The 25,848-nt window shown below is 49.0% G+C and overlaps 1 protein-coding gene across 8 annotated transcripts; it reads right to left on the bottom strand.

The window, feature by feature from the left end:
* MTHFSD (methenyltetrahydrofolate synthetase domain containing) lies at positions 1 to 25,475 on the bottom strand. Of its 8 annotated transcripts, none has more exons than XM_033219232.1 (8): positions 25,380 to 25,475; positions 23,321 to 23,427; positions 22,007 to 22,120; positions 18,393 to 18,506; positions 16,485 to 16,575; positions 12,052 to 12,164; positions 11,648 to 11,773; positions 1 to 2,288 (listed from the first exon to the last, which is right to left on the bottom strand). In XM_033219232.1, the coding sequence occupies exons 1-8, from the start codon at positions 25,417 to 25,419 to the stop codon at positions 1,818 to 1,820; spliced, it is 1,176 nt and encodes a 391-aa protein (XP_033075123.1). In that variant the 5' UTR covers positions 25,420 to 25,475; the 3' UTR covers positions 1 to 1,817. The 8 variants fall into 8 exon arrangements, with proteins under 8 accessions (XP_033075123.1, XP_033075122.1, XP_033075125.1 ...); XM_033219231.1 differs by lacking the exon at positions 22,007 to 22,120 and adding an exon at positions 21,861 to 21,974 and having other exon boundaries at positions 25,380 to 25,474; XM_033219234.1 differs by having other exon boundaries at positions 23,321 to 23,424; positions 25,380 to 25,450.
* Between the last annotated feature and the right edge of the window lie 373 nt (positions 25,476 to 25,848).

The following is a 25,848-nucleotide window of genomic DNA, read 5'->3' on the forward strand; positions in this document are numbered from 1 at the left end:
TGTGGGGGATTTTATTTCACGCACTTGCTCTTTAGTTTTTCTTACACGATGTTCCACAAATATAAAAATGAGAAACTCCTTCAGATTATCTGTGTATCCATACACCTGGATTATTCTGGCTAAAGTGTCAGGAAACCCCAGCAGTCTGGCTTCCCTGAGTGAGCCTGTACTGACTGGTTTAATCCTGCCGTCTGAGGGAGGGGTGGGCATCAGGCATGGCTGGACACAGGAGTTTCAGTGGTGGGGTCAGAATCCAGCTTCTCCCTCTCCCGGCTCCAGTGGGTCTATTCCCAGCAGTCCTTGCTCCTGTCTGCAGGGCTGTGCCCACTGCTGGCCGGACAGGGAGTGGACAAGGCAGGGATGACTCACTTGCTCTTCTCCTCGAGTTGCTATTCTAACGGCAGCAAATCCACAGAAAAAAGGTAAACAGAAAAACAAATGAGAATCTTTCAAAAAGAGAAGTATTCTTTAAAAAAAAGAGAAAAAAGGTGAGGACTTCAGTGTAACCAGATGACTACTCTGAACTGGGGGCTGAGTCGGCCTCTGACACTGAGCTGAATGCCCAGTGACAAATGTGACCAGTCGTGCGGGTAGGGGGGAGGCCAAGGACACAGTTGGCCCAGGGCCCAGGGCCAGGTGTGGTGCTTCGAGATGTTTCTCCTCCCTCATTTTATTCATGGCGACTTGGGAAGGTCATCAGTCTTTAATGAGCAAATCTAAGGCCGCGTTTTCTTTCCAAAGTCTCCACGGGATTTTCACGGGAAAACCAGTGAGAAAATGCCCTTTCAAAGAGAAGACTGAGTGTCCCGAAAACATTTTCTTTAAAGTGCGTGCAAGCGCTGCCCTCCTGAGGCATAATAATGTGCTTAAAATAACACTTGGTAAAACCCTCTGGCTAAAAAATCAACATTTCCAAAGCATATACATTTGAAAAAAATAAAATCTCCACTTAAAAGCTTATTTTGACTTGTTGCCCGGGATCAATTGCAAAAGCGCTTCTGTTGAGAAAGGACAGTTCAGCCAAACTCCAGCTGGTTTTTAGAAACAGAACTGGAGGGAAAAAACCAGAAAACATAAGGCACTGGGCAAATGTGACGTAGGCTGGGATGAAACCCGTTCTCCCAGAGCCGGTCTCTCCCACAGCACAAGTTGCTCCCGGTGCAGCCAGCTGGCTGAGGGCCCAGAGCGTGTGTCAGCAGAGGGAGGAGTGGGCTGGGGAGGGGAAGAAGGGACGCTGGCTCCCCAAAGTGTGACCTGAGGACTGATCTGAGCTGCAGTGAGCACTTTTTACCCAGGGGCTGAGCTCCCTGGGCTCCTGTGACGTGGATGGAGCTCTCCCTGCCATGCTGCCAGCTCAGGACCCTGAAGTCCAAGGGCGCTCTTCTGTACCCGGCATGCAGTCCCGGCCAGGGCCTCTGGAGAGCCGGATCCTCTGTCCATCTTCTCCCGTTCAGCCCACCCCTGGCAAACCCGAGATCATCTTCACATCACCCACCCCTGCTTCGCCACTCACTCCATCCCCGGCCCCTCTGCTCTGTCCCTCCGGAGAAACACAAACTGGCTCAAGGCCTGAGCCTGCACGAACGGGAGGCTGAGGTCTCCGTGTGCTGTGAGATGGACTGTGGGCCGGCTTCCCCGCTCACAGGAGGCCCTGGGCGTTCACTGACTGGTGACTTCTGGGAAGAACTGAGACCCGAGCAGCTCACGCGGTGGCTCTGCCACGTCTTGCCACGCAGGCCTCTCGAGTGCCACAGGAACCGGAGCGGCAGGGGATGGGGATGGCGAGTCTGCAGTGAGCTCTGTGGCTCTCCATGAGGTCACTTGTCCCTCTGCTGCCTGGCCAGCGCCACCCTCAGGGTGTCGGTACCCAGGCGCAGGCCCTGCAAGCAGGAGATGGCCTGCTGGGCTGCGGCTGAGTCTGGGTAACGGAGGAAGGCTCTGCGCCGTGGGCCCTGCCAGGTGAGCCGCAGGGGCACGGAGCCGAGTTCACGCAGGGCTCTCTTCAGGTCACTCACACGGGCGTCCCTGGGGAGGTTCCCAACATAAACGTCGGCTGCAAGCGGGGCACCCTCCCCTGGTGGGGACCCACCGGCTGCCTCCATGGAATTGGCTTCTGGCCCGGGTGTGTCCGGGGGCCCTCTGCCCGCACTCAGGGGCACTGCCTGCTGGCGGCCTGGTTCCGGAAGGTGCTGGTGCTCACCCTGGAGGGTGACATCCTTCCCAGCCTGCTGCTCTCGGGCGCGGAGGCTCCTCAATACTGGGATTTTCTCCATCATCTCCCAGCTGATCTGAAAAGCAAAGCAGTTGCAGCTGTTCTCAGGGACAGAATCACAGGGCACCTGCCACACACGCGTCCACACCTCTGACTACCGGCTGTGCTACACACGCGGACTGGATGCCGAGTGGTCTAACTCAGCCCTAGGGATGGGACTCCCACTGTCCCACCCAATGTCTCACACAGACGATGTCACCAGTCTGTAGCTCTGCCCCTCACCCCTGGCTAAAGGGAGATCAGTGCTCATGGGGGCTCTCGGGAGCGTTTGCCCACATGCTGTGGAGGTTGCAGGGTTGGGCCTCCATTTTCGTCCAGGCCCAGAAGCAGGAAAGTGAAGCTAGGGCTCTCTGCTCAGGCCTCCTACCCAGAAGAGGCACCTAAGGTTGCTACTATTGGGATTACAGGGTTACCAAAGGCAGCTCCCCTAATGACCTCCCCACCCCGAGAGTAACAGGGCTCTGTATCTGCCCCCTGCCTGTGCCTTTGGGTGGGATGAGGACTTTAACAGGACCACAGGGGTCTCCTCTCCACTGAGGGAACATCTGTCAGGGGTCACCCCCTTCAATGCAGAGCCAAAAATGCAGAAAACAAGGCAAGTCTGAGACACAGCTTTGAAAACACTTCCTAGTGACAGGTCACCAAACTATGAAATCAGTAATACTACGCAAAAGCTTAAGTCTCAATTGTATGGGACTTGTAGACAAAGGATATCTTTAGCTTTATCCGGATTTTTCTAATCAATCAGCTATTGCAGTGGGCCCCTTGGAACAGACTTGAACTAGCTTGATGCAGCCTAAACAGTGAAGGCCTGTTGGACGGGGCAGTTTGCACTGGGGGCTGCCTGTGGGTCAGGACAAGTCAGGTGACACCTGGACCACCGTGCCCTGTGCAGAAAAGAAACAGACACTGTGTAGTCCTTTTAGACAATTCTCATTCTTTAGAGATATTTTTTATTTTTCTTTTGGGCACCAAGCTTTCACATGACCATGGTCACCAAGAGGCAAGCCGTGGTCACCTGCAGGCCTCCAACAGAAGTGAGTATGTCACAGTATGAGGCAGCACATGAGCTAGACAACTATAAATTGTTCTACAAGATGAAACAGTTCAACTAGTATCAATGCTCTCATTACATTCAGAATAATATGTAATTTAGAGCAATGGTTCTTATCCTTGGCAGGGTGAGAGAGGAACCTTTGTGAGGAGCTGGGGTTCCCTCCCAAGAATGACTCACCCACAATTTTCTGTACAATTTCCCAGGGTCCATAAAGACTATTCATGGGCCTCCAAGCTACAAGAGGTGCACAGGCCCCAAGTTAAGCATCAATAAATTAGAGTAATAGTTAAAGATACACAAGCACCTAAGAACAGCCAAGTGCGTTCCTGAAAACCTAGAGGCTCTCAGTCCTCTCTCATCTAGTACCTGGCTCTGTCTCCCAGTGCTGGGTGGAAAGTAACCTCCCCTCTCGGCAAAACCTTCGCTTTGGTCAGAGTCCTCTGTGGTGGGATGCCACTGTGCTCCCTGGCACTGCCACATCAGAAGCCTTGGCAGGTGGCAGGCACAAGGCCTCATTTTGGTCTTGAATGGCAAACAGACTCTTCGCTGTCATAGAAAGACTCTGCAAAGACTTGCTTCAGTATTTCCCATTGTTCAGACACAAAGGAAAACAACTCACATCTATGCCACGAACATATCCACGATGTGCTCCTAACTAATTACAAGGCATTTCTCTTCCACTGGGCCTGCGGCCATCCTTCTCAACTGATTTACTGCGAGGAGACTGAACTCACAGAGCAGTATCATACAAGCTCTGGGGCCCAAGGAATCTCAAAAACGACCTAAGTCCAACCAACCCAACCTCTTTCCACACCTCTACTCCACCTTCTCAGGAAGTTCAGGCTTTTGTGTTCTTCTGAAGTGTTTAAAAATAGATACAAACTGGTCATCATTTGATTTTGAAGGATCTTTTAAATTACCAGATTTAGTACTGAGAACAGACGATAAAATTTAAAACTGCAATTACAATGAGAGAAAAAGTGTGGCTATGCATTTACCTGGAAGAACTGAAAGTTACTTGGCTCTGAGGATAGCACCAGAAGCCTTGAGGTGACAGCATCAAGTGGGCTGGGGGTGGGGGTGAGGTAAGGAGTGCAGTAAGGGGTATGGGTTTGGGGGCAGGCTGCACCCTCCGGGTAAACACCGCTCTTCTGATGGGGTCTATCAGGAGCTGCGCCAGCCCAGTTTCCCGCCCCCCGAGTTACTGCCCCTCCCATCTGTGTCCAGTAGCACCTCAAGGTTCCCTATGGCAGAAGCAAGCATTCTCAAGCGAGGCTTCACACTTGGGGTTTTACAGCAGAAGTCTGTTTTGAGACATGCCGTGGGAAAGACAAATATATCCTCCATGCACATCACAGGGAGCTCCTCCATTCTGAGCCAGCAAACATACAGTCGGCTGAAGAATAATGAAAACATCTTAACCACCCATTATGAGCTGACGGGACGGCCAGGGCACCGACACACTGGCATCCGCAGGGGGCCGTTAGGATGGAAATGCACCAGTGTGTTCCACTGAAGTAAAATCGCTCTTCTCATGAGCAGTGTTTTTGGGTAAAGGATGACAAGGCTTCGCATCAGCTCCCTCCTCCTCAAGCTCTAATGGAAACATCTTCCTGGCTGTGGGGCGGCTTTGCCACTCTGCCAGCTGCTGGATGACTGGGCCGATCCCTGCCACAGCTGACAAGAAAGCCTCCTGTGCACCAGCCAGCAGGGTGGCTGGACACCATGGTCGGGACGAGTACATGGCAGTGCTACCGTTTCCCGGCTGGCAACGAGGAACAGCTGTTACATTCTGCCAATGTGGCATGTGAAGTGAAACATTTTGCTTAATTCTACTCTCAAAAAAATAGAACTTTTATTTATATTAAATATTATATTATTATATTAAAATAAAGTTTAAAAACCTGTCCCCTAGACATGTTAAGTCAAATATGAATCTGAAATCTGACTTTTAAGATTTCTGATTGAGAATCAGAAACTGCTCAAAAAGCAGAGACTTGGGCTCCAATCCTGAGGCAGCTACATGCTGCTTTTACCATTTTGGATAAACTGTTTTTCTTTCTGACTCCTGCATTACCTGACCTGGAGATAAGGAAACTGGATGATCTTTGAATCCCCCTCATTTTTTTTTTTTTTCTTTTTGAGAGACAGGGTCTCACTGTGTCACCCAGGCTGGAGTACAGTGGCACAACTCATAGCTCACTGCAGCCTTGAATACCCAGCTCCAAGCAATCCTTCTGCCTTAGCCTCCCAAGCAGCTGGCACTACATGTAGGCACTCACCACCACACCCAGCTAAGTTCTCTACTTTCAGTAGAGATGGGGTCTTGCTATGTCCTCAGGCTGGTCTTGAACTCCTGGGCTCAAGTGATCCTCCTGCCACGGTCTCCCAAAGTGCTGGGATTATAGGCATGAGCCATGCTGCCGAAGATGAGCAGACATCAGAAGTCTTTCTTTTTTTTTTTCTTTTTGAGACGGAGTCTGGCTCTGTCGCCCAGGCTGGAGTGCAGTGGCACAGTCTCAGCTCACTGCAAGCTCCGCCTCCCGGGTTTACGCCATTCTCCTGCCTCCACCTCCCAAGTAGCTGGGACTACAGGTGCCCGCCTCGTCGCCCGGCTAGTTTTTTGTATTCTTTAGTAGAGATGGGGTTTCACCGTATTAGCCAGGATGGTCTCGATCTCCTGACCTTGTGATCCGCCCGTCTCGGCCTCCCAAAGTGCTGGGATTACAGGCTTGAGCCACCGCGCCCTGCATCAGAAGTATTTCTAATACTAGGTTCAACCTCCATAAATAGTGAGTTCTCTCACCTGAGACTAAATGTGATTGTTCCCTGATGAAAATGCCTTAAGATACTTCCAGATGGCCACAGTGAAATAACCATATGGAGTGGGTATGCTCAGAGGAGAGCGCAGGGAAGGCCAAGGGCATGTGCTGCCTTCCGTAAACATAAACGCCCGGTAGGCCTCGAAGCCGCTGCTGGCTCTCTAAGGGCAGAATCTCTTCAACGCGGCTCACGGGAAACCCTTTTGTTCATAGTTGATCAAAGGTGTCAGTTGGTAGAAAAAGACTCAATAGGGCCACCCCTTTACAATCACGCTTCTACTAGGAGTGCTGGCGGACAGTAGGGGCGAGGCCTGGATCTCCCAAGAGGGGGCTGACCACAGGCAGCACTGCGTTCGACTGTACCCCAACATCGGGAAGGGAGGGCTCAACTTGGGAGGGGTACGGAAGTCACTAAGAACTATTTAGTAAAAAACATTTCTGTTTTCCGGTATACACGATCACCTTCAAACTGACGCTGTGAGGTGCCAGCTTCCGTCTGCATGCCGTGGCTCCTGCCTGGCCGTCATTGCAAGGCCTGTGGGAGTGACGTGCCTCCCTCCGCCTGCTCTGCACAGAGTCCTGCGTGGGACCAGCAGCTCCCGTCTCACTTTCGCACTTGGAGTTTCGGCCCTTGGAGAAGAGCAGCCGCATGGTTCCCCTCACACAGACATGCTTGAGCTTTCCGTGTTGGCTGTTCCAGTGTCACCCTACACACGTGTGTGCGTGAGTTTTAAGGACTGGCGCATCTTTAACTATTTTCATTTCCGAATTCTCATTTCTACTAATTGAGTACACTGGGAACAGAGATACCTACCTTACTGCTGTATGACTGGGTTCAAATGCACCTGGGCACAATGTCTACCTTGGAAAATGTTGAACAAATTTACTGTTTTTTTCCTAAATATTGTTGATTATAAAATTAGGATATGCTTGTTGTGGGAAATTCGGGAAAAAAGTGAAACATTTGAAATCCTATCTCCCAGAGATAAATATTGTTAATATTCTGTTATATTTCCTCCCCGTCTTTTCTCTCTGCCTTTTAACATGAGCAGAATATGAAATTCCATATCAAGCATGTATAATATCATATTGTGCCTTTTCTACTTTATACCACACGCATTTTCTCATGCCACTAAATATTCTGTAAAAAGCTGTATGCACTTCAGTGGACCCCCCAGCCCCATTTTAAGGCACTGCATGTCTTCTATAGAAATTCAATAAATCCTTATCTGAATTTCTACCTATTTCTCTAGGACTGATTCCTAGAAGGTAAATTACTAGGTCAAATACGGTAATTCTTTTTCAATGAAAGCCTGTCTCGGCCCTCTAAATGTACTGGTCCAGCTGTGGGTAGGGGTTGGTTCACAGTTAGCTGCGCTATTTGCAGAGAACCACTTTGTCTTATGTGGGATCTGAAATTGGGCTTTGCTGTCCCAGGACCGCTGTTGAAGACTGTTCTCAAATCCTTTTTCTTGAAGTGTCTATAGACCATGCAGCATTCTGTGGCCATCTGAGGACCACCCTCCCCAGCAGAACTGTGGGGAAGAACGGGCCATGCTTTGAAAGCTACAGAATTGTTTCCTTGAGTATAAGCACGAGAGTGGCTCTGGAAGAATCCAGTTTCCTTCATTAAGGAGCAAATGAGTTGACCTGGGAAAGTCAGACGCACAGACCTTGGTCTATGGCATCCTCGCCACCCCCATGGTAATCAGGAGCCATGTGCTGATGGGAGTTCCCGTGAGGAGCACAGGACGGGTGAGAAGATGTGTGTGAGTGACAGTCCTTCCACCGGGCAAAGGCCAAAAGGTCCCCTGGTTTGTGGGTCTGGTGACGGGGACCACAGGCTTGCGGGTGCCTGAGTGGCTTCTCCTACGCCCTCAGTCTCCCAGTAGGCTGGCCTGGCCTTCAGTGCAGTTGAGGTTCTGGAGTCGATAGCCATGCCTTACCACTCCTCTCCATCTCCGAGGTATTCTTAACATATATCTTTCTGGCTCCCCAGCTCAGGCCAGCTCTAGGGAAACACTACAATGGTGTGGTGCGTCTCCACTGCCCAGGTGCGGCTTGGGCAGAACGGGGCTTCCAAGATGGCGGTAGATCTGGGTCTCCCCACAGAGGCTCCACCCACTGCTACTGTCCAGGTGCTCACTTGGGTCCAGCAGGTGACCACGGGTCTCAACAGGAAGTTCTGTTCTTCTGTTGCCAGTGACTCACAGGACACCACTCAGCCCTGGGAGCTGGCTGGGACTCTGCCCCACAAGGGCAGGCACTGGTCAGTGGCCAGGGCTGCTCGACACTAGTGGGTCCGGGAATTCAGCCATTTTCGGTTTGCTACTGCACAGAGCTAAGGCAGCCAAATGGCTCTCAGCCCACTGCAGATCACCTGACACATGGCTGTCACAGGGAGGGACATCGCATGACTGTCTCTAAGATCAGAAGATCACCGGAGCTGGACGAACTGCCCAGAGGTTCAGGACCACATTCCAGCTTCAGGCCCAGGTCTCTGGTACCATCTCCAGCCTGACAGAGATCCCTGGTGTAGCTGGGAGTTCAGGGAGTCCTGGGTTCTCAGGGTGCGGTGACTGGGAGATGGGGCAGCAGTGGCTATGCATCTTGTGGCTTGGATGTGGCCAAGTCACCCTGAGTTTCACGGGTCTGTGGGTGAGGCAATCGCCCCCAGAGACAGAAAAGCCCACGAGGACAGAGCAGACAATGTGCCTTCTAGAAAGGAGGAGTAAAAGCAGAGCCTTCTGGGGAATGTCTCTGTGCCTCTCTCTTCCTGCCAGAAAGTTTCTGATGAGGGTGCAGAGCACTGGAATGCACTTTCACCCCCTTTCCCAACCCTACCAGGCTTCCTTTGTTGAAGAGGAGATGGAGGAGGAAGAACAATGGCTACTCGTGGGGGGTCTCTGCAAAGCACCTGCACGGTCACAGGCGGTATGGAGCAGCCGAAGGGCTGGAGAGCCGGGTCAGTGCCTTTCTCTCCTTGTCCTCCACTGAGAGGTAGTAAAGGGCATACCAGGGCACCATGTGACAACCCGTAGCCACAGGGAGACACATGAAGGACCCCATCTTGGCTCAGTGAGCTACCCAGAAGGACCATCCTAAGGATTCTGCCAGCAGCACAGAGAAAGAAGAAACATGCATGATGTCCAGGAAGATTTCTCAACTTTAACAACGTACCTCGCATTTGTGACAATGATGAGGACTGTGGCCATGCTCGCAAGCATCGTCCTGGGCATTCTACGCGCACTGCTGCGCACCCTCCTATTTCAAAGACAAACGAGGGGCTTGGAGGGTGTGCTGGAGATTACAGATAGAGCTACGAAGTGGGAAACTCTTGACTGCTAAACTGAGCAATACGCTCACTGGCCACTTGGTCTCCTTTCTTCAAAATCATGAGACACGGGCTGAGAAGAGTCCACGTGGATGTTGACGGTGAATCAAGGAGATGCGCTGTTTACAGTAACTGCACTCAAGCGGAGCGTGTATTAGACTGCTCTGGAAGACTGGGCAGGACATCAACTATTGGAAAGGTGGAACAAAGGCCACGGAATGAGATGCTGAACTATCTTTGTGTTTTGAAAATGAGTAAAGGAAAGGCAGTTTGTGCTTCCTTCACATCCTTCCACAAGCGATCGACAGTGCATTGCAGATATCCCAGTGAGATGGCCAAGAGGTAAATTCTTGGATTCTAAGACCTACAGACCTATAGTGATAAATCATTACCACTATAATATCATGGACAGGTATACCAAATATTTGCCCAAAAGTCCATTTGAAATGATATCATAACCTGGCACTGAACAGTCCCCCTCCACATCCAAAATCTTTCCTGGAATTTAGGGATTTTTTTTTTTCTCCCAACAAATGTTGGTAAAAACTCACTTTAGCTGCATGGCTAGTGAGACTAAAACAGAAACACTGGGGGCTGGAGAAAGTGACTGATTTCCTCTGACCATGCAAAGGGATTACCAAGTGGTGAAACTGAGAACACAGGACCCAAAATGAGAGACAGGTTTTTAAAAGTTTGAGATTCTTGCTGAGGCCTCATAAACAGTGACCATTTTCCTGGAAGAGGGTCTCGACAAACAGTGAAGCCCCCAATGCCCTCCCTCCCCCACAGTGTTGACCCTGTTTCAGGAACCTTGGCTGAGTTTGGTTTGCTTTTCCATAAGAGGATATACTCATCTAACGTGTCCGATGACTTCATTTGTTGCTACTTTTCTACTTTTCTTGTTAAAATCTCCAGAAAGTAACCAGGCTGTTCCTAGCTCTCTTCCAGCAGAGGCTGTCCAGGCTCCCCCTAATATGGCTGCAATGGGCCCCTTCTCTGACATGCTGGCCTGGAGGGACTGCCAACAGCCTGACTGTGGCTAATGCCCTTGTACAACTTTCCCACCATCCCTCTTCTTGGCTCTGAGGAGCCACCAGCCTCATGCTCTGTCTAGTGCATTGGCTTCCACTTACAAGGAAGCTGTGGATCAGAGTTTCCAGGTGAAAGACTCTGAAGAAAGACACCAAGGGATATTTTCATTTCCTGGAAGAGCAGTGACCGCCTTCTCCCCAGTGCTCCTGGTGCGCTTGGAGGGCCACCCATCCACTCTGGGTCACACAGGCTGTTCCCTCTGCTTTCATCAGCAACCAACCGAGGAGTGCACACCTGAGAGGCCCCAACAGTGCCTGCCCAGGACGCCTGCAGGGAAAGTCCCTGCTGGGCTGTGGGGAAAGTAGCAGGTATTTTGTGTTCATCCTTAGAGGTGGATGTTGTTGACTTTCCATGCCCAAAGGAAGGATATTTTCAAACGCTGAATGATTTGGTTTTAAAGAATGGGAGACGTGGACACGTATGCTTATAGGACCGATAGTTTTGTCCGCACGAAGCACAAATGTCTTCTCAGTCATTCTGGCTGTTTGTCAGCAGTGACAGCATCATAACCTAAAGGCTGCCCTGCAGGGTCAAACTCCTATTGCAGACTCATTTGCAACGTGTGCCATTACCTAAGCTGGAAATAAAAACGACACACGTATAAAATGTACAGAGGCTTGGTACTGCCTTCTACTCAGGCTAGATCTGCTTGAAGATCCGGATCTTCAGTTAAAAAAAAAATCTGGATTTAAAAAGGGAAGACCAATGAGATAATGCCAGGCAGAGTTTGCTGTGCCTGGGATGGCAGAAAACAACTCTTAAGAATGAAAAACAGTGGGCAAGTAAAGCTTCAGGGCATTCGCTCTCCTAGCCCATGTGGCCATTTCTGCCATCTGCAGAGGCAGATTTTAAACCTAGCTGCTTTTTAGAATCCCAGAGATCTGTGAGCAGATTCCTGGGCCTGGGCCTGGAGATGGTCATTCAGGAGCCAAATTGTTCAAAAGCTCCTTAGGTCATTCTAATGTATAGCCACGCTGGGATTGCCAACAGCTCCCATGCCAGACAGAGAACACTTAAAAGAGGAGGGGCCGCTAAGCTACAGGCCAGAGCTGGCCACGGCCGTGACCCACCTTGGACCACGTGATTCCCCTTGGCTGTGGACGCTTGCAGCCTGTGGCGATGACTCTGGTTGGAGTGAGGATGTAGTCAACGGTGATGTCGTGCTCCTCAAGGAGCTCTTCAGGGATGTCCACGACCTGGGGGAACAGAGGCGGGATAAAGGGGCTGGCAGAAATGCCACTGCAGTCGTGCACACTGCCCCACCCAGTGGGAATGTGAGGCTGGCTAGAGAAGCACCCCCACATCCACTCTGGGGCTAAAGCTTAGCCACTGCACCACGAGCAAGTCCAGCCCTAGCTGATCCACACCACTCATGACATGGCATGGTTCAGAAGCAGACGAGTCTCTTTCCCCACCCCCTGCTCCCTCAGAAGAGAGTGGCAGTGGCTCTGCTCAGCCCATTCATAAGGAGCACCTGGCAGTCGTGGACGATGGTGACCACCGGCGTCTCGTTGCTGACGGCACCCATGGATACCATCATGGCATATTCCAGATCGGCGTAGCCTTCTCCCTTCCCGATTCTCCAGCCTAAGAGACAACCGAGAATCAGTATCGCTGTGTGGTCCGGGGCATTGCTGAGAAGTGGACTTTCCATCAGGTCCAGTGGAAGGAGAAACTTGAACCCAATATCCCGAGCTAATCTATAGAAATTTTCACAGAAATGCCCACCAAATGCCCACAAGCAGCCCACCATGAAGATGGACTTTTGGGCATTAAACAGGAATAATAACACAGCAAATGTCAGGTGGTGAAAATACAATGATGTGAACACTGGACCGTTTAACCGTGTCACAAAGGGAAACAGCTCACATTCATGTCAGCTTTATGTTAGCAAGACTCATACTTCAAAAGAATGAAAAGAGCAGTTCTCAAAAAGACTAAAAACAAATTCCTACTGAAAGCAAAATATGTTTAATCAACTGACCTCGGGGGAGAATCGCCGCTGTGAAGTCAGGAGCCCGTGACGGCACGGCCTTGTTTCTTCAAAAACACTGAATAGTTGCCACTGGACCCCAGGCCCGAGGGACGGTTTAAGCAGCACTAACGCGTTTTGCAAATTTGTAATGAGTGGCACCACAAAAGGATTATCTGAGCCTAAAAGAGCAGCTAAGATGAAATCAATGTTTAACAGCCTCTCGAGCCAAATCAGCTATTCAGAGACAAAAACGCAGGAAGACAGGAAACATGAAATGCCTTCTGACCCTCACGGAGAAGCTACAATTCCTCTTGTGAGAAGCCTGAGGCCCTTCAGAAACCGAGGCCTGCGTGTGCCACCACCAGCATCCCCCGCAGAACACCTGCATTACTGCCGCTGTGCCTAAGACTCACATCTGATCGTGCTACTTTGACAATTCAAAATCTCCAACTGTACATGCAAAGAAACAAGAGAAAGAAAATTCAACAGAAAAAATAGCAAAGGATATGAACAGTTCACAGAAAATGACAGGCAGATAAGCAGCAAACATACAAAATTCTTGACTGACTCCTAATTAGGTACAAATCAAAGGCAAAGGAGATACTATTCACTGCTCATTGGCAGACTGCAAAAAGTCAAAGCTGATTCATTCCAGCTAGGAACAAGGAAACAGAGACAGAGGCCGGGCACCACTGTTGGGGCCAAAAGTGAGCGGCCCTTCTGGTGGCAACATCGAGGCTGACAAAATCCATCCTTCAGTTTAGCAACTCCCCTCTGAGGCCCTGGCCCATGGAGAGCCTCAAAGACGCACTTAGACTATCCCCCAGAACACACTTCACTCTAGCATGATCTGTGAGGGAAAAGACCAAAGCCAAATCTGGAAATAACTCATAACGTATACATCCATCGGCCGGGGTGGGCTTCAGCTACTGAGGGGCAGTCATGAGAGAACACCGTGCAGTTCCTCAACACGGGCCGAGGAGGCCGGCCTGCTGTGCTGACAGGAGGGGCGCTAAGACACATTCTCCAGCGAGGCACGGAGCTCTGTGTGTGCCACTGTCCCTTCTGTGAATGTGGAAAAGGGATGTCTGTAAATCTATACCTATAAACTATAAGACAGGGGTTCCCAACTCCCGGGCCACAGACGAGTACCAGTCCGTGGCCTGTGAGGAACCGGGCCACACAGCACGAGGTGGGCAGTGAGTGAGCAAAGCTTCATCTGTATTTACAGCCGCTCCCCATCACTCTCATTACTGTCTGAGCTCCGCCTCCTGTCCGATCAGCCGTGGCATTAGATTATCATAGGCGTGCAAACCCGTGTATGAACTGTGCGTGCCAGGGATCTAGGTGGCATGCTCCTGAGGAGAATCTAATGCCTGCTGATCTGTCACTGTCTCTCATCACCCTGAGATGGGACCGTCTAGTTGAAGGAAAACAAGCTTAGGGCTCCCACTAATTCTACATTATGAGTTGTGTAATTACTTCATTATTTATTACGATGTAGGAATAACAGAACTAAAGTACACAATAAATGTAATGTGCTTAAATTACGCTGAAACCATTCCCTCCCTGGTCCATGAAAAAATTGTCTTCCATGAAACCGGTCCCTGGTGCCAAAAAGTTGGGGACCACTGCTATAAGATATCTGTGTCTCGGCAAAAAAAACTGTCATCAGAGTGAACAGAGAACCTACAGAATGGGAGAAAATTTTGTAACCTGTCTGTCTGGCAAAGGTCTAATATCCAGAGTCTATAAGAAACTGAAACACATTTACAAGAAAAAAACCCAAACAACCTCATTAAAAGGTGGGCAAAGGGCCTGAACAGACAGTTCTCAAAAGAAGACATTTATACAGCCAACAAACATGAGAAAAAGCTCAACATCGCTGACCATTAGAAAAATGCAAATCAAAACCCCAATGAGATCCTATCTCACACCAGTCAGAATGGTGATTATTAAAAACTCAAGAAACGATAGATGCTGACAAGGCTGTAGAGAGATAGGAAGCTTTCACACTGTTGGTGGGAATGTAAATTAATTCAACCATTATGGAAGACAGTGTGCTGATTTCTAGAGGACCTAGAACCAGAAATACCATTTGACCTAGCAATCCCATTACTGGGTATATACCCAAAGGAAGATAAATCATTCTCCTATAAAGACACATGCACATGTATGTTCACTGCAGCACTATTCACAATAACAAGGACATGGAATCAATCCAAATGCCCATCAACGATAGGCTGGATAAAGAAAATGTGGTAGATATACACCATGGAATACTATGCAGCCATTAAAAGGAACGAGATCATGTCCTTTGCAGGGACATGGATGAAGCTGGAAGCCATTATCCTCAGCAAACTAACACAGGAACAGAAAACCAAGCGCCACATGTTCTCACTCATCAGTGGGAGCTGAACAATGAGAACACATGGACACAGGCAGGGGGACAAGCCACACTGGGGCCTGTCAGGGCAGGGGCAGAGGGAGGGAGAATATCAGGGAAAATAGCTAATGCATGCTGGGCTTAGTACTTAGGTGATGGCTTGGTAGGTGTAGCAACGCACCACGGAACACGTTTACCTATGAAACAAACCAGCACATCCTGCACGTGCACCCCGGAACTTAAAAAAAAAGATATGTGTCTCACACGCATGCTACTATGTATGACATCTACACTAGGAACTCCTAATGGGGCAGCTGGGGAAGGAACAGGGAAGACATATGGTAGAGCTTTCTGTGCTGTTCAATTTTCTACGCAGACACATGACTACTTTACTAATTTACACAGGGGGTCCGCTGAACAACGAAACTTACAAAGCATTGCTTTCTTCTTATACATCCCTGAGACTGATGATCTTTTTGAAGAGGGGACCTTTGCTTATTTCCCACCACCTAGAGCCCAAGTCCCATCATCTGGCCTCAAGGCTTCTGAGAAGGGGCCGTAACCTAGTAAAGGGCCTGCTGCCTGAGGACCCTTCAGTCCTCTCTGCCTGGACAGTGGCCAGCATGCAGGAGCCAGCCCTGAGGCCGCTACTGAGGAGATGCCCCCTCCAGGCCAGCCGGTCCCTCCTCAGACTTCCCCTCCCACTCCCATCAGTCCTGACTTGTGTCAAGCACTGATCATGTCAAGTCCTGTCCTGGTCCAGCTCTCGTGTCAGCCCCACCCACACACCGTGTACTAAGGTAGAGACCACCCAGTGCCTGCCTGGCACACAGCAGGTGCAGCAGGTACACCAGAACAGTGTGTTCCTGAGTTCCCAGCCTTGATGACACAGACGAAGCAGCGGAAACTGGGAATGCAATGAAAGCAAAGAATAATGTCCCCACATCAGCTCAAGTGGTGGCTGGGAAAAGAGGGTGTCCTGAAGCTGGAGATAATGAGGAGTGGTGCGGTGACCCTGCCCTCTTGGCAAGGGCCCCCTGGCCTTGTGGTCCGAGAGCAGCCTGCCTCACACGCAGCACGGCAAAGCACCAGGCCTCAGGAGAAGTCTCAGGGACACCCCATGTTGTTCAGGAGTCTGCTGCTTCATAACAAAAACAAAGCTTGGAAGGTACTGCTTTTCCATTTGCTGGAGTCCCTCCAGAACCAAGTATTTACTGACATACTGAAAAGAAATTCAGCTCCAGCTCCAGCTCACTTAAGAACAGAGAAAACATCTCACCACCTGAAGAGAGAGTTATCTCACTTTGTTTTCCCTGCTAAGAAAAGTGAAAACGCTGTACATGTGTTGGGCTGGGGCCAGGAGTAGGGGGGCTGAGCCGATTCACCACTGAAAAATGCAGTGGCTTCGGAGACCAGGTAAGCGCATCCAGAAAGCAGAAATCACCGGCAACTTTGGAAAGACAAACAGCCTGGCACTGATAGCCTGGCACGCAGCCGCCTTCAGGCAGAGCTGTCACACTCAAGAGTTCCCATTTGCTAGTCTTACCTTTTTCAGACACGGCGACGGATCCCACCACAACTAAATCCACAAGGACCCTGGAATCCAAGCCAATGGGGACACTGCAGTTCCTCACACCCTGCACACAGAGACACGGATTGGAACACTTCAACGCCAGCTGCCTCCTCATTTTGTAATTCATGATCCAAGTGCACTCAGGGTTTGAATCAACCTTCGGACAAAACCGATGCAGGCACACACAGCAGCGCGGATGTGGGGGTTCAGGACAAGCCGCATTCCAGAGACCGCTTTAGGGCAGTTCCCCTTCTCTTTCCCAGAAAGGTGGCCAAGGGGAACTCACAGCACAAATTCAGAGGCTGCCAACTTCATAACATTTAACAAATCGTTTTTCCCCATAAGGCGGAAAAGCACAGTGGTGAGAACACAGGGGCAGAGTCCCAGGAAACTGGGTTCAGAGCCTCTGAGCCACAGGACCCCAGAGGCTGGAGCTCTCTGAGCCTCAGTTTCTTCCCCTGTAAGACAGGGACACCACCTTCTGCCTTGTCAGACCAGTGTTGGAATTAAATAACAAAACGTATGCATTTAGCACCTAAGACATGGTCGGTAAACACTGTATGACATATTTACTCAATATAAAATCCTGAAGGGCACGATTTTTATGTACAATATACTCACTTCTAAAAAATTATCCCTTCACCCAAAATGTCCCAAAAGTGTAACGCTTTATATTAATGTAGGCCTGCATGTAAAGAATAGGGAAGTTGAATATATTCATTGATTCTCATAACATGGTTTATGTAAATCTCAGGAAAAAGCCATTTTCAGCCCTGTATCCAGCAGTAACTGATCATTCAACGTGGCAGTGGGCTCTGTCTGTCAGTGCAGAGCTATGACAAGTTCCGTAAGGATCAGTGCATGCGGGTGGCTTGGGGTCTCCCAACAGTCACACAGGGGCTTAGTCCAGGAACCCTCCACTGCAGGCAACCCTGGGTTCTCATCATCTCACAGGAGCCACAGGGGGCAGGCGCTGACCAACTGCAGAGGAACAGACGGCTTGCATTTGTGAATGCTGCCCATCACCATGGTTTTGTCTCATTTTTCTACCTTTATTTTTCCTTTGCTCCTTTCTCTCTCTCTATATATATATTTTTTACTTTATCGTATGTATTTTTATAAATCATATCAAATTCTATTTTTGGAATAAGCAGGGTGCTAATTAGTAAAAAATAAAACATTCCAGTTTTATACATTAGGCTTAAGTGGCAAATCCCATAAAATAGGATATCTTGAATTGCCTTATTTTTTATTCTCAGTAGATTAGAAATTAAACGACTTGGAGTTTACTTTAGGATTCTTAAAAAAGCCACCAAATTCGACTTCCTTAACTGTAAAATACATAACCAATTGTATTATAATGCACCCTAAAGTCATACTTGTACACTTGGTTTTACTAAATTGTGAGGCATTCAAGAAAATCTTAAATTTATAATTGTCAGCAATTACTCATTTAGAACTGGTGAGGCAATTTCCAGTGGAGCATGTTTTGGAAATTACATCCCATCTCCCCAGTCACTCTGGTGGCATCTGACGAACAGGCTGGGAATATGAAAAAGCTCCACAATACGAAACGTTGCAGGTTAACACTGGGCAGCGCCGAGAACCAGATCACTCGTCTTCCCTTTTCTTACAATAAGGAATTTATAATTTGCCAATTTGGTGCAAAACCGAAATTGAGTTACAGAAATAGAATCTGTTTACTCAGTTTTCCTACTTGGCTCCGTTAGTGACAGAATTCTTGAATACTTTAATATCTCTGTTCTTTTGGCCCTGTTAAAAATGAATTCCAACTGCGTGATGCTATCTTATGCGAACTTGTGAGAAGCCTTCACAGGGTACAGTTCTTTCCTAGGTGAGGACATTGCTTCTGGCACTTACCTGAGAGGTGGCACATTTTCTCAAGATGTCTTTAGTTGCCCCAGGGGGTGGTGCGATCTTATTAAACAACCCCGTTCTCAGTCGTGGTGTTGGAACCAACAATGTTTTTTTGCTCTTTTAAAGAAAAGACAATCAATAAATTACAAAATTAAATTATTCCATAGGACTTTTTTATATGTGTTTTTACCATTTCAGGAGGAGAGGCAAATTACTATTATCTGCATTTTTTTTTTTTTTTTTTTTTTTGGTGTGTGCCAAGGAAATTACCTATTTGAAAACCTAATTAAATAATATGTGGGTTCAATTTTTCTTAGAACCACCACTCGGCACCTCCTTATCCTGAAGAGCCACAGTGTTTACTAAACTTGCTAATTTGACTTCACTTGCCATTCAAAATCGGTACAAGTAAAAATTGACAACAGAAATCCAAACTAAGGCTGGTTCTGACAAAATCCCAACCTCGACTTTCCTGTGCCCTCTCTGCGCTCAGCACCAAGTGCAACAGAGTTACAACAATGTTGTCATTAGAAACCGGCAAGGCATAGCTGTCTTACTCAAACATTTCTATGCAGTTTGGCTGTTCAGCAAATCAGTCAAAGAGACCAGTAATCATGATAATCAATACACCAACACGTGCCAATAGCCCTTTACTTCTACTTAGTTCTCAAATGCCTATTGTGAGAACTTCTACAGCAGGGCTTCTCGATGCGAGGGCCCTGGGCCAGCGCACCAGTGCTTCTGGCACCTGTTCGAAATCAATCAGCCCCTCTGGGGGAGCTCTGATGAGCCTTCCAGTGACTCTGATACACACGGAAGTTTGAAAACCACTGGTTGAGATGTCTCATAGATTCTGCAAGGGTAAGCCACAAGGCAATCACAAGATCTGTGAAATCTTTCATGTAAATAACAGTATATTTTAGTTTTCGAGCAGGAGATGACATCGCAAGACCAATAAAAGACCCATAACATCTGTTTGGCCTATTTCAACAAAGGCTTGTCAACCACGAGAGCAAAGTACTTCAACACAGCACTCTAACTGCCGCGTGCTGCTTTCTGTGAGTGGTGGAGTGTGGCTCCCCTCACTGGCAGTGTTGGAGTCCTGTGCACCACATTATGGGGACCACTCTCTCTTTTCTAGAAGCTGCTCATCCTCTGGCTCAGTGGATGTCAGCCTTTAGTGAGCATTAGAATCACCAGTAAGCTTTAAGAATTATCGAGGTCTAGACCTCACTCCAAAGACCAACTGGAACCTGGCATGGCCAACAGACAGTCTTCAAACTTCCTTGAGTGACACCACCATGTGGCTAGAGCTGGCAAGTGGCACCTGAGCCAGTGGTCCTGAAGCCTGTGTGCTTGGAGCACCCCCAGAGTATTGATGAAGCAGAGTCTGATGCCACTCTAGAGACTCACAGGTCTGGGGTTGAGCCTGGGAAGCTGTGCGTGCCCCCCGCACTGCGGACTGTGCAGTCAGACACTGGCCGCTGTGCCTCCAGGTGTGGCCTGAGGCTGTGCATGTCACCATTGCCTGCCCACACATAGCTGGGGCTCAGGAACCTGGATTTTTACCTGCATCCCAGCTGATCCTTAAGTCCCTTAAAGTTTCCAAAAACTACTGAGGACCCTGTAAGCACCAGAACTCAGGGACCACATATGTGTTGGTGTCTTTCAGCACTACATCCTATGCCCAGCACGCAGCCTGGGAGATAGCTCAGTTATTTATGCAGTCGTTTCTCCAGCCTGAATAAATGATGGCATGAAGCAACAGGGATTTGCTCAGGGCTGCATCCCTCTTCCAGGCCGTCTTGGCTAAGGCTGATCTCCACATGGTCAAGGTTTCTGATTTTTGCTCTGAGGGGCCGACAGCTGAGAACACCCTGAACTTCACACCTGCAAGGACTGGCTCTGGAGTCAGGTGGCTGGGTCAGAATCCTGGCTGTACCGAGACTGACATGTGGTAACTGGAGGTGGAGCCTCCCTGCATCTGGTTTCAAGTGTCACAGAGGAGAAGAGATGGCTCCCATAGGACTACTGGAGAGCTAAACCACATAACACAGGGAAAACATTCAGACAGAACTGCGCCTTGAATGCAGCGACTGCCGACTGCTGTCCTTCCTTGCTACTGCTGCTATTCCTACTTCTAGCTTATTCAAATGATTCCTTAACTGAGAAAATAAGGCTGACAGGAAGCTACGCTTCTGGAAGAGCCTACATAGAAGTCTCTCTTGGGGCTGAACCGCCATCAGCAGACCAAACCATCTCCCACACGAGCTTGGACCCAGGGCAGGCCCCTTCTCTCAGCTCCAGCAGGAATACACTCTGCCATTCACCTTTTTTTTGCCACGCAGTGTGGAAAGCGCCCCTCTCACCAGGGCTTCTCAGGAATTTGACTTGACACCTTGGGTGGGAGAATGGTGTCAGCACACGACGCGTGGCAGCGTCAGGCAGAATGACGACGGTTCTGCCGTGAGATGGCCAGTACTATACTCACCTTATCAGCTGTGATTCGCTTCAGCAAAACCACACTAAACATGACATTACATACATGGGGTTATTTGAATGTTACTGATTTTATAGTTTTGTTTGTATTTAACTTATATGCTTATTTTGGTTTTATAGTTGCATAAAAGCTATCTGCATTACAATTTATACCAAGTTTTATGTTTATCATATTGAATTAGATTATAATAAACTAATTTAAACCAACCCCGGGGGGGTTTTCTTTTTTTCCTTGAAAAGGAGCCTCTATGTTTTCAGTCGAGAAACAGTGCTCTAACTGATACATTCTGAGGGCACATCAGGCTTCTTCTTCGTGATGGATCATGTTTCAAAGAATTATAACACTACAACTACGGCAAAAAGAACTAAGTATGTTGTCATCTTCCTCCTCTGATGAAGCACATCAAAACTGAGAATGTGTCCACGCCATAGTTTCTGTGTTTGGTTGGATAGGAAGAAAAAAAATAAAAATTCTAAGAGCATGCCTGAATTTAAAAAGTTTAACAGTGTTGAGAAGAAACCTTTCCAGTTCTTATCCCTGGTCTTCATAGTATCAGAACATGACAAGTGACGTCTGTCATCCAGAAGCAAATGATTCTGTGTTTGGCAAGCTTGTCAGCATGCTCATTTCAAATGGCAAAGTGGTGTCATCCGTTTCAGCTCCAGCTCCTCAATTCTGGAACACCACAGGTTCTGCCTGCGTTCCCGCTCTTGTGTGGAAGCCATTGTTTTGAACATCCTTTATCTCTGAATTTAGACACATTTGGGACTCCTGATTGACTGAATGCTAAACAGCTGAAGGGCTTCTGAACTATTCTTGGAGAAATCACCACCAAGGGCACCTTCTCTATTGGAGGGAATCAGAAGCACCAACGTTCTAAATACAAGACAGACGTGTGCACTGACCAGCGACCTGGAAAAGGTGTCCCCCTTGGCAGCCAGGCCTCGGCTGGCTCCGGGAAGTGGAATTACCTGCAGCGCCAGCAGCCGAACGCCTTCCAGTGGTTTATCAGGGTCCACTTTAACTTCCTGTGTTCTGGCAAAAACGTCTAGGTCTTTGATGCTTTGGCAGGCCAGATAAGACCCCTAGTTAGGCAAATAGACAGAGGTGCACTTACTTCAAGGACGAAGAAGCGAGCATTTTTCTGGGGGGCATCGGGATTTACTTTAATGGTCCTGGCCGTTTTGAACGCCTGCAAGCGTGGGAGTTGCTCAGCAGCATGAGAAGCGCCCTGTTTCCAATGCAATCGCACGTTACTGAAAGGACAGCATGCTCTCAGGCCAACTGCAACCCAAGCAGCTCGGCCCGGAATCTCACCCAGACAGGAACTAACAGTCACCCAAAGAAACATCTAAGGAAGTAGTCTAAGTAAGGAAAGGGATTTGAGAAAAGGAGCCTAATCCCACTTGAGTTTTAACTGAAATAAAACACGCACTCCAAAAATAATACAAATCACGAGTGCAAAATGCGATGATTTTTCACAAAATGAAGACTGCTGTGTAACCACCACCAAAATCAAGCAACAGCATGACCTGGAAGCCCCCACCTCTCTCCTGTTTCATTCATTTTTAAAGATTTCTACATGATTCTCTACATCCTTCATCTTTTCCTCTGCCAAGATACATTTATCTCTCTGGGGTCAGAAGCATTTAAACAAAACACAGTAACCACAGAAAATCATCAAAAGAGCAGTTTTTCAAAGGGACAGGACAGTCTTGGAACCACCTCAGCCGAGGACCAGAGAAGGTGGAGCTTGTTGTGGAGAAGCCAGGCTTGGGGAGAGACAGTCCCGACAAAATGGGGTGAAGCAAGCAAACAGCTAAGTCCTTCAGGCCAGAGAGAGCATTTTTGAAAAGCGCTTTCTTTTTCTCTTGGAAAACAGGCATGCCAAAGATTATGAACTGTTGCACTGCCTCTTTCAACTAACCTTTTTTTTTCTGTCAACCCTGTTACGAACAGCCATCTTTGATTGTCTTACATTTTGATCAGCTGGGAAACTGAGGCCCAGCATCGTTAGGCTGGCAAGGCATTCATTTCTTTCCGAAGGCGCTAGAGCCTGGACTTCCAGTTCAGTACCCTTCACTCCCTAACGCTCTTAGGCGGGCCAATTTTGTGAAAAGCCATCACAACAATAACATGCTTCTGGCCAGGATAAATATTTTACTTTGTATCATACAGATGCAAAGTAGCACCACCTCACCTAGAGACAACCAAGCCGCCCTGCACAGAGAGGCAAGAGGCCCCAGGTGAAGGGTAAACAACGTCTCTAAACGCTAAGGACGCCCTGGCCAAATGGTTTTGATTTCACACCACTGCTCACTGCTCACCACATTCTAATCCACCATGATGCAGTACGAGAATTTTATTACGAGTGTTATTCATTTAGGAATATCTTGTTTTCCTTTTCCAGACTCCAGAAATGTGTCAGTACCTTAAAGTTGGGAATCCTGTGATGAACAGGTCGGGGAAAGTCAGCTAAATTTTGTGATTCCATGTGGTCCCAAATTTGCTCACGAATGTCCTGTTTGGAGACACCTACTGCAACAAAAGATTCCCACTTAATAACAAACAAAGGAATTCCACAGCCCATGCTGAAAGCCTGCTCCAGTTACACGCTCAGCTCCCCACACCAGAGTTCATGACTATGCCAGACCAGACTGAGAGGTCTTTTGGTCTCTACATTGAAAAATGTAGTATGTTTTTTTTTGGTTTCTTTTTTTGAGATGGAGTTTCGCTCTTGTTGCCCAGGCTGGACTGCAATGGTGTGATTTCGGCTTACCGCAACCTCCACCTCTGCCTCTTGGGTTCAAGCGATTCTCCTGCCTCAGGCTCCTGAGTAGCTGGGATTACAGGTATGTGCCACCACATACTCACGAACAATTATTAAAGTTCAGAGTAAATTAGACATAGCCCTAATACTTACTCCAGTTATACTAACCTTGTAGCAGTAGGGGAGCCAAATACAACCCAAGTCTTGTAACCAAGCCCTCCTAGAGTCCCTGCTTGGGGACTCAGGTTCTGCTGATGTAGAGAAACTGTCCTCTCAGTCTATTCAGTCTTGATATAACTATGATTCGCTTATTCTTGCCATAAGTCAGGTAAGCTTGCCTTAAAACTAAGTGATCTCTAAGACAGCTATTATTTTGGATTACTGACTGCAATCCCCTTTATTAGTGTGGGCTTAATAATTAGATGACCAAGTTGGCCTTATCTCCTGTCATTCCTCACTCTGAATCCAAAAAGTGGCTCAAGGACTGTTCTTCTCTGGCCCCAACACACCTGCCTACCTCCCTCTCCCTTTCAGGCCTGTACCTCCTCTGCTCTCCCTCAGGTCTAGCTTAGATTCCACCTCCCCCAGGAAACACTCTGAGCGCTGTCTCAGGCAGATGACCCTCCTTTAGAAATCTAAAGAGTACCCATACCATTTGGGTTTTTTTCCCAAACTGGAACAATTACTACAAGGTTACCACATGTATCACTTTCACTAACAGCCCAGAGGGCCTGGAATATCCCCAGCCCCGCCCAGGATACCCTGTGGGACACAAGAAATGTAACACTGTGGTCCCTGCTCTGGAGTCAATTAATCCCGTAACAGTGATTTCCCCTAATAAAGCAATGGGCTAACTGGTAAGGGGAGGGGTCATTGCAAAAGAAAAGGGCAGGGCCTTTCCTTTGGAAAGTTACAAAAACATGAGAAATAATTAAAATAATAAAAGGTGACACATAGCAATGTGCGAAATGCCTGAACCCTATCCTGTAATTGTCTGTTTGCTCCCTTAGCAGGCTGTGGGCCCTGCTGGGTCAGCATGGGTCTCATTCACCCTTAAGTCTCCAGTCCCAGCTCAGTCCTGGCACAGGACAGGCATCCCAAAAGGTCACTCTAACCATGACGGCATATGATGACCCTCCGTCTATGTATTGTGTGCATGCTGCACACGTAATATGGGTGGGAGTGAACCTGTTCACAGCTGGGGTTCCGGCATTTAACAGACCCTGGCACACCTTGTGTACTAGTAGTATGGGGTATCTGCCAGGCAATCCTGCGAGCAATCATCCACTCCTTACCCCACTAGAGAGTGACGTCCTACAGGCCAGGGGCTCTACCGGAGGAAGCCTCGCCAGTGCCGAGAGAGGGCCCCGCACGGACAGGGCTTCCACAACCATCTGTTAAGACCACAGCAGTTAAGCGACTCCCACATGTAAGTCAAACCGGCTTCCGATCCTGCCCCTGAGTCTCAGTTTCCCCGACCTCACGGGGCCCATAGGCTCCCCGACGTGCACGGCAGGTGTCCCTCCCGCCTTGTCTTCCAGTTATCTTTATTTGGTTGGACCCGAACCCAGCACAGACCCCCTCCGACCCCCTCGCCCGACTCCGGTGATTCTGCGCCATCCTCTGCCAGCCCTCGTGGCCCCGCCTCGACCCTCACCGGTCCCGGCCGTCCCTCCCCATTCCCAGCCGCCCGGGGGCCGCGCCGCGCCGCGCAACTCACCCCTCCTCGGCTCCATGGCGACGCAGTCACCGCGCGACATCTCCCGGGGCCGAGTCTGGCGCGCAGTGACGTCACCCGCTTCGCGCCTGCGCGACGGCGAGAGGGGCGGAGGCTGAGCGGGCGTGGCCCGGGCGCGCATGCGCGGGCGGGTAAAACCCGTGCCGGGGAACCTCAGGGACTCTCCCGGGCATGTCGCTCATGCTCTTAGCTGGTCATTGTCGAGCGCCGCCCGTGACAGGCGTTTTGCCAAGCCTTGGAGTTACTGAAAGAACAAGTCCCTGGCCTCTCGGAGCCCACTGCCGGTTGAAACACATCCCACCTCCTCTTCCAGTCCTAGAGGCCTCCTCTTCCGGAAAGCCGGCCTTGATTGCTCCTCCTGCAGGACGCGGTTCCCTCCTTTGAGACCCTGCAGAACCTCGTGTGCTCACACTTGGACTCAGCCGGCAGCTCTTTAAAGGGTCAGGCAAAT

This window comes from Trachypithecus francoisi, unplaced genomic scaffold (genome assembly GCF_009764315.1).
Source record: "Trachypithecus francoisi isolate TF-2019V2 unplaced genomic scaffold, Tfra_2.0 Lachesis_group10, whole genome shotgun sequence".
Classification (NCBI taxonomy): domain Eukaryota; kingdom Metazoa; phylum Chordata; class Mammalia; order Primates; family Cercopithecidae; genus Trachypithecus; species Trachypithecus francoisi.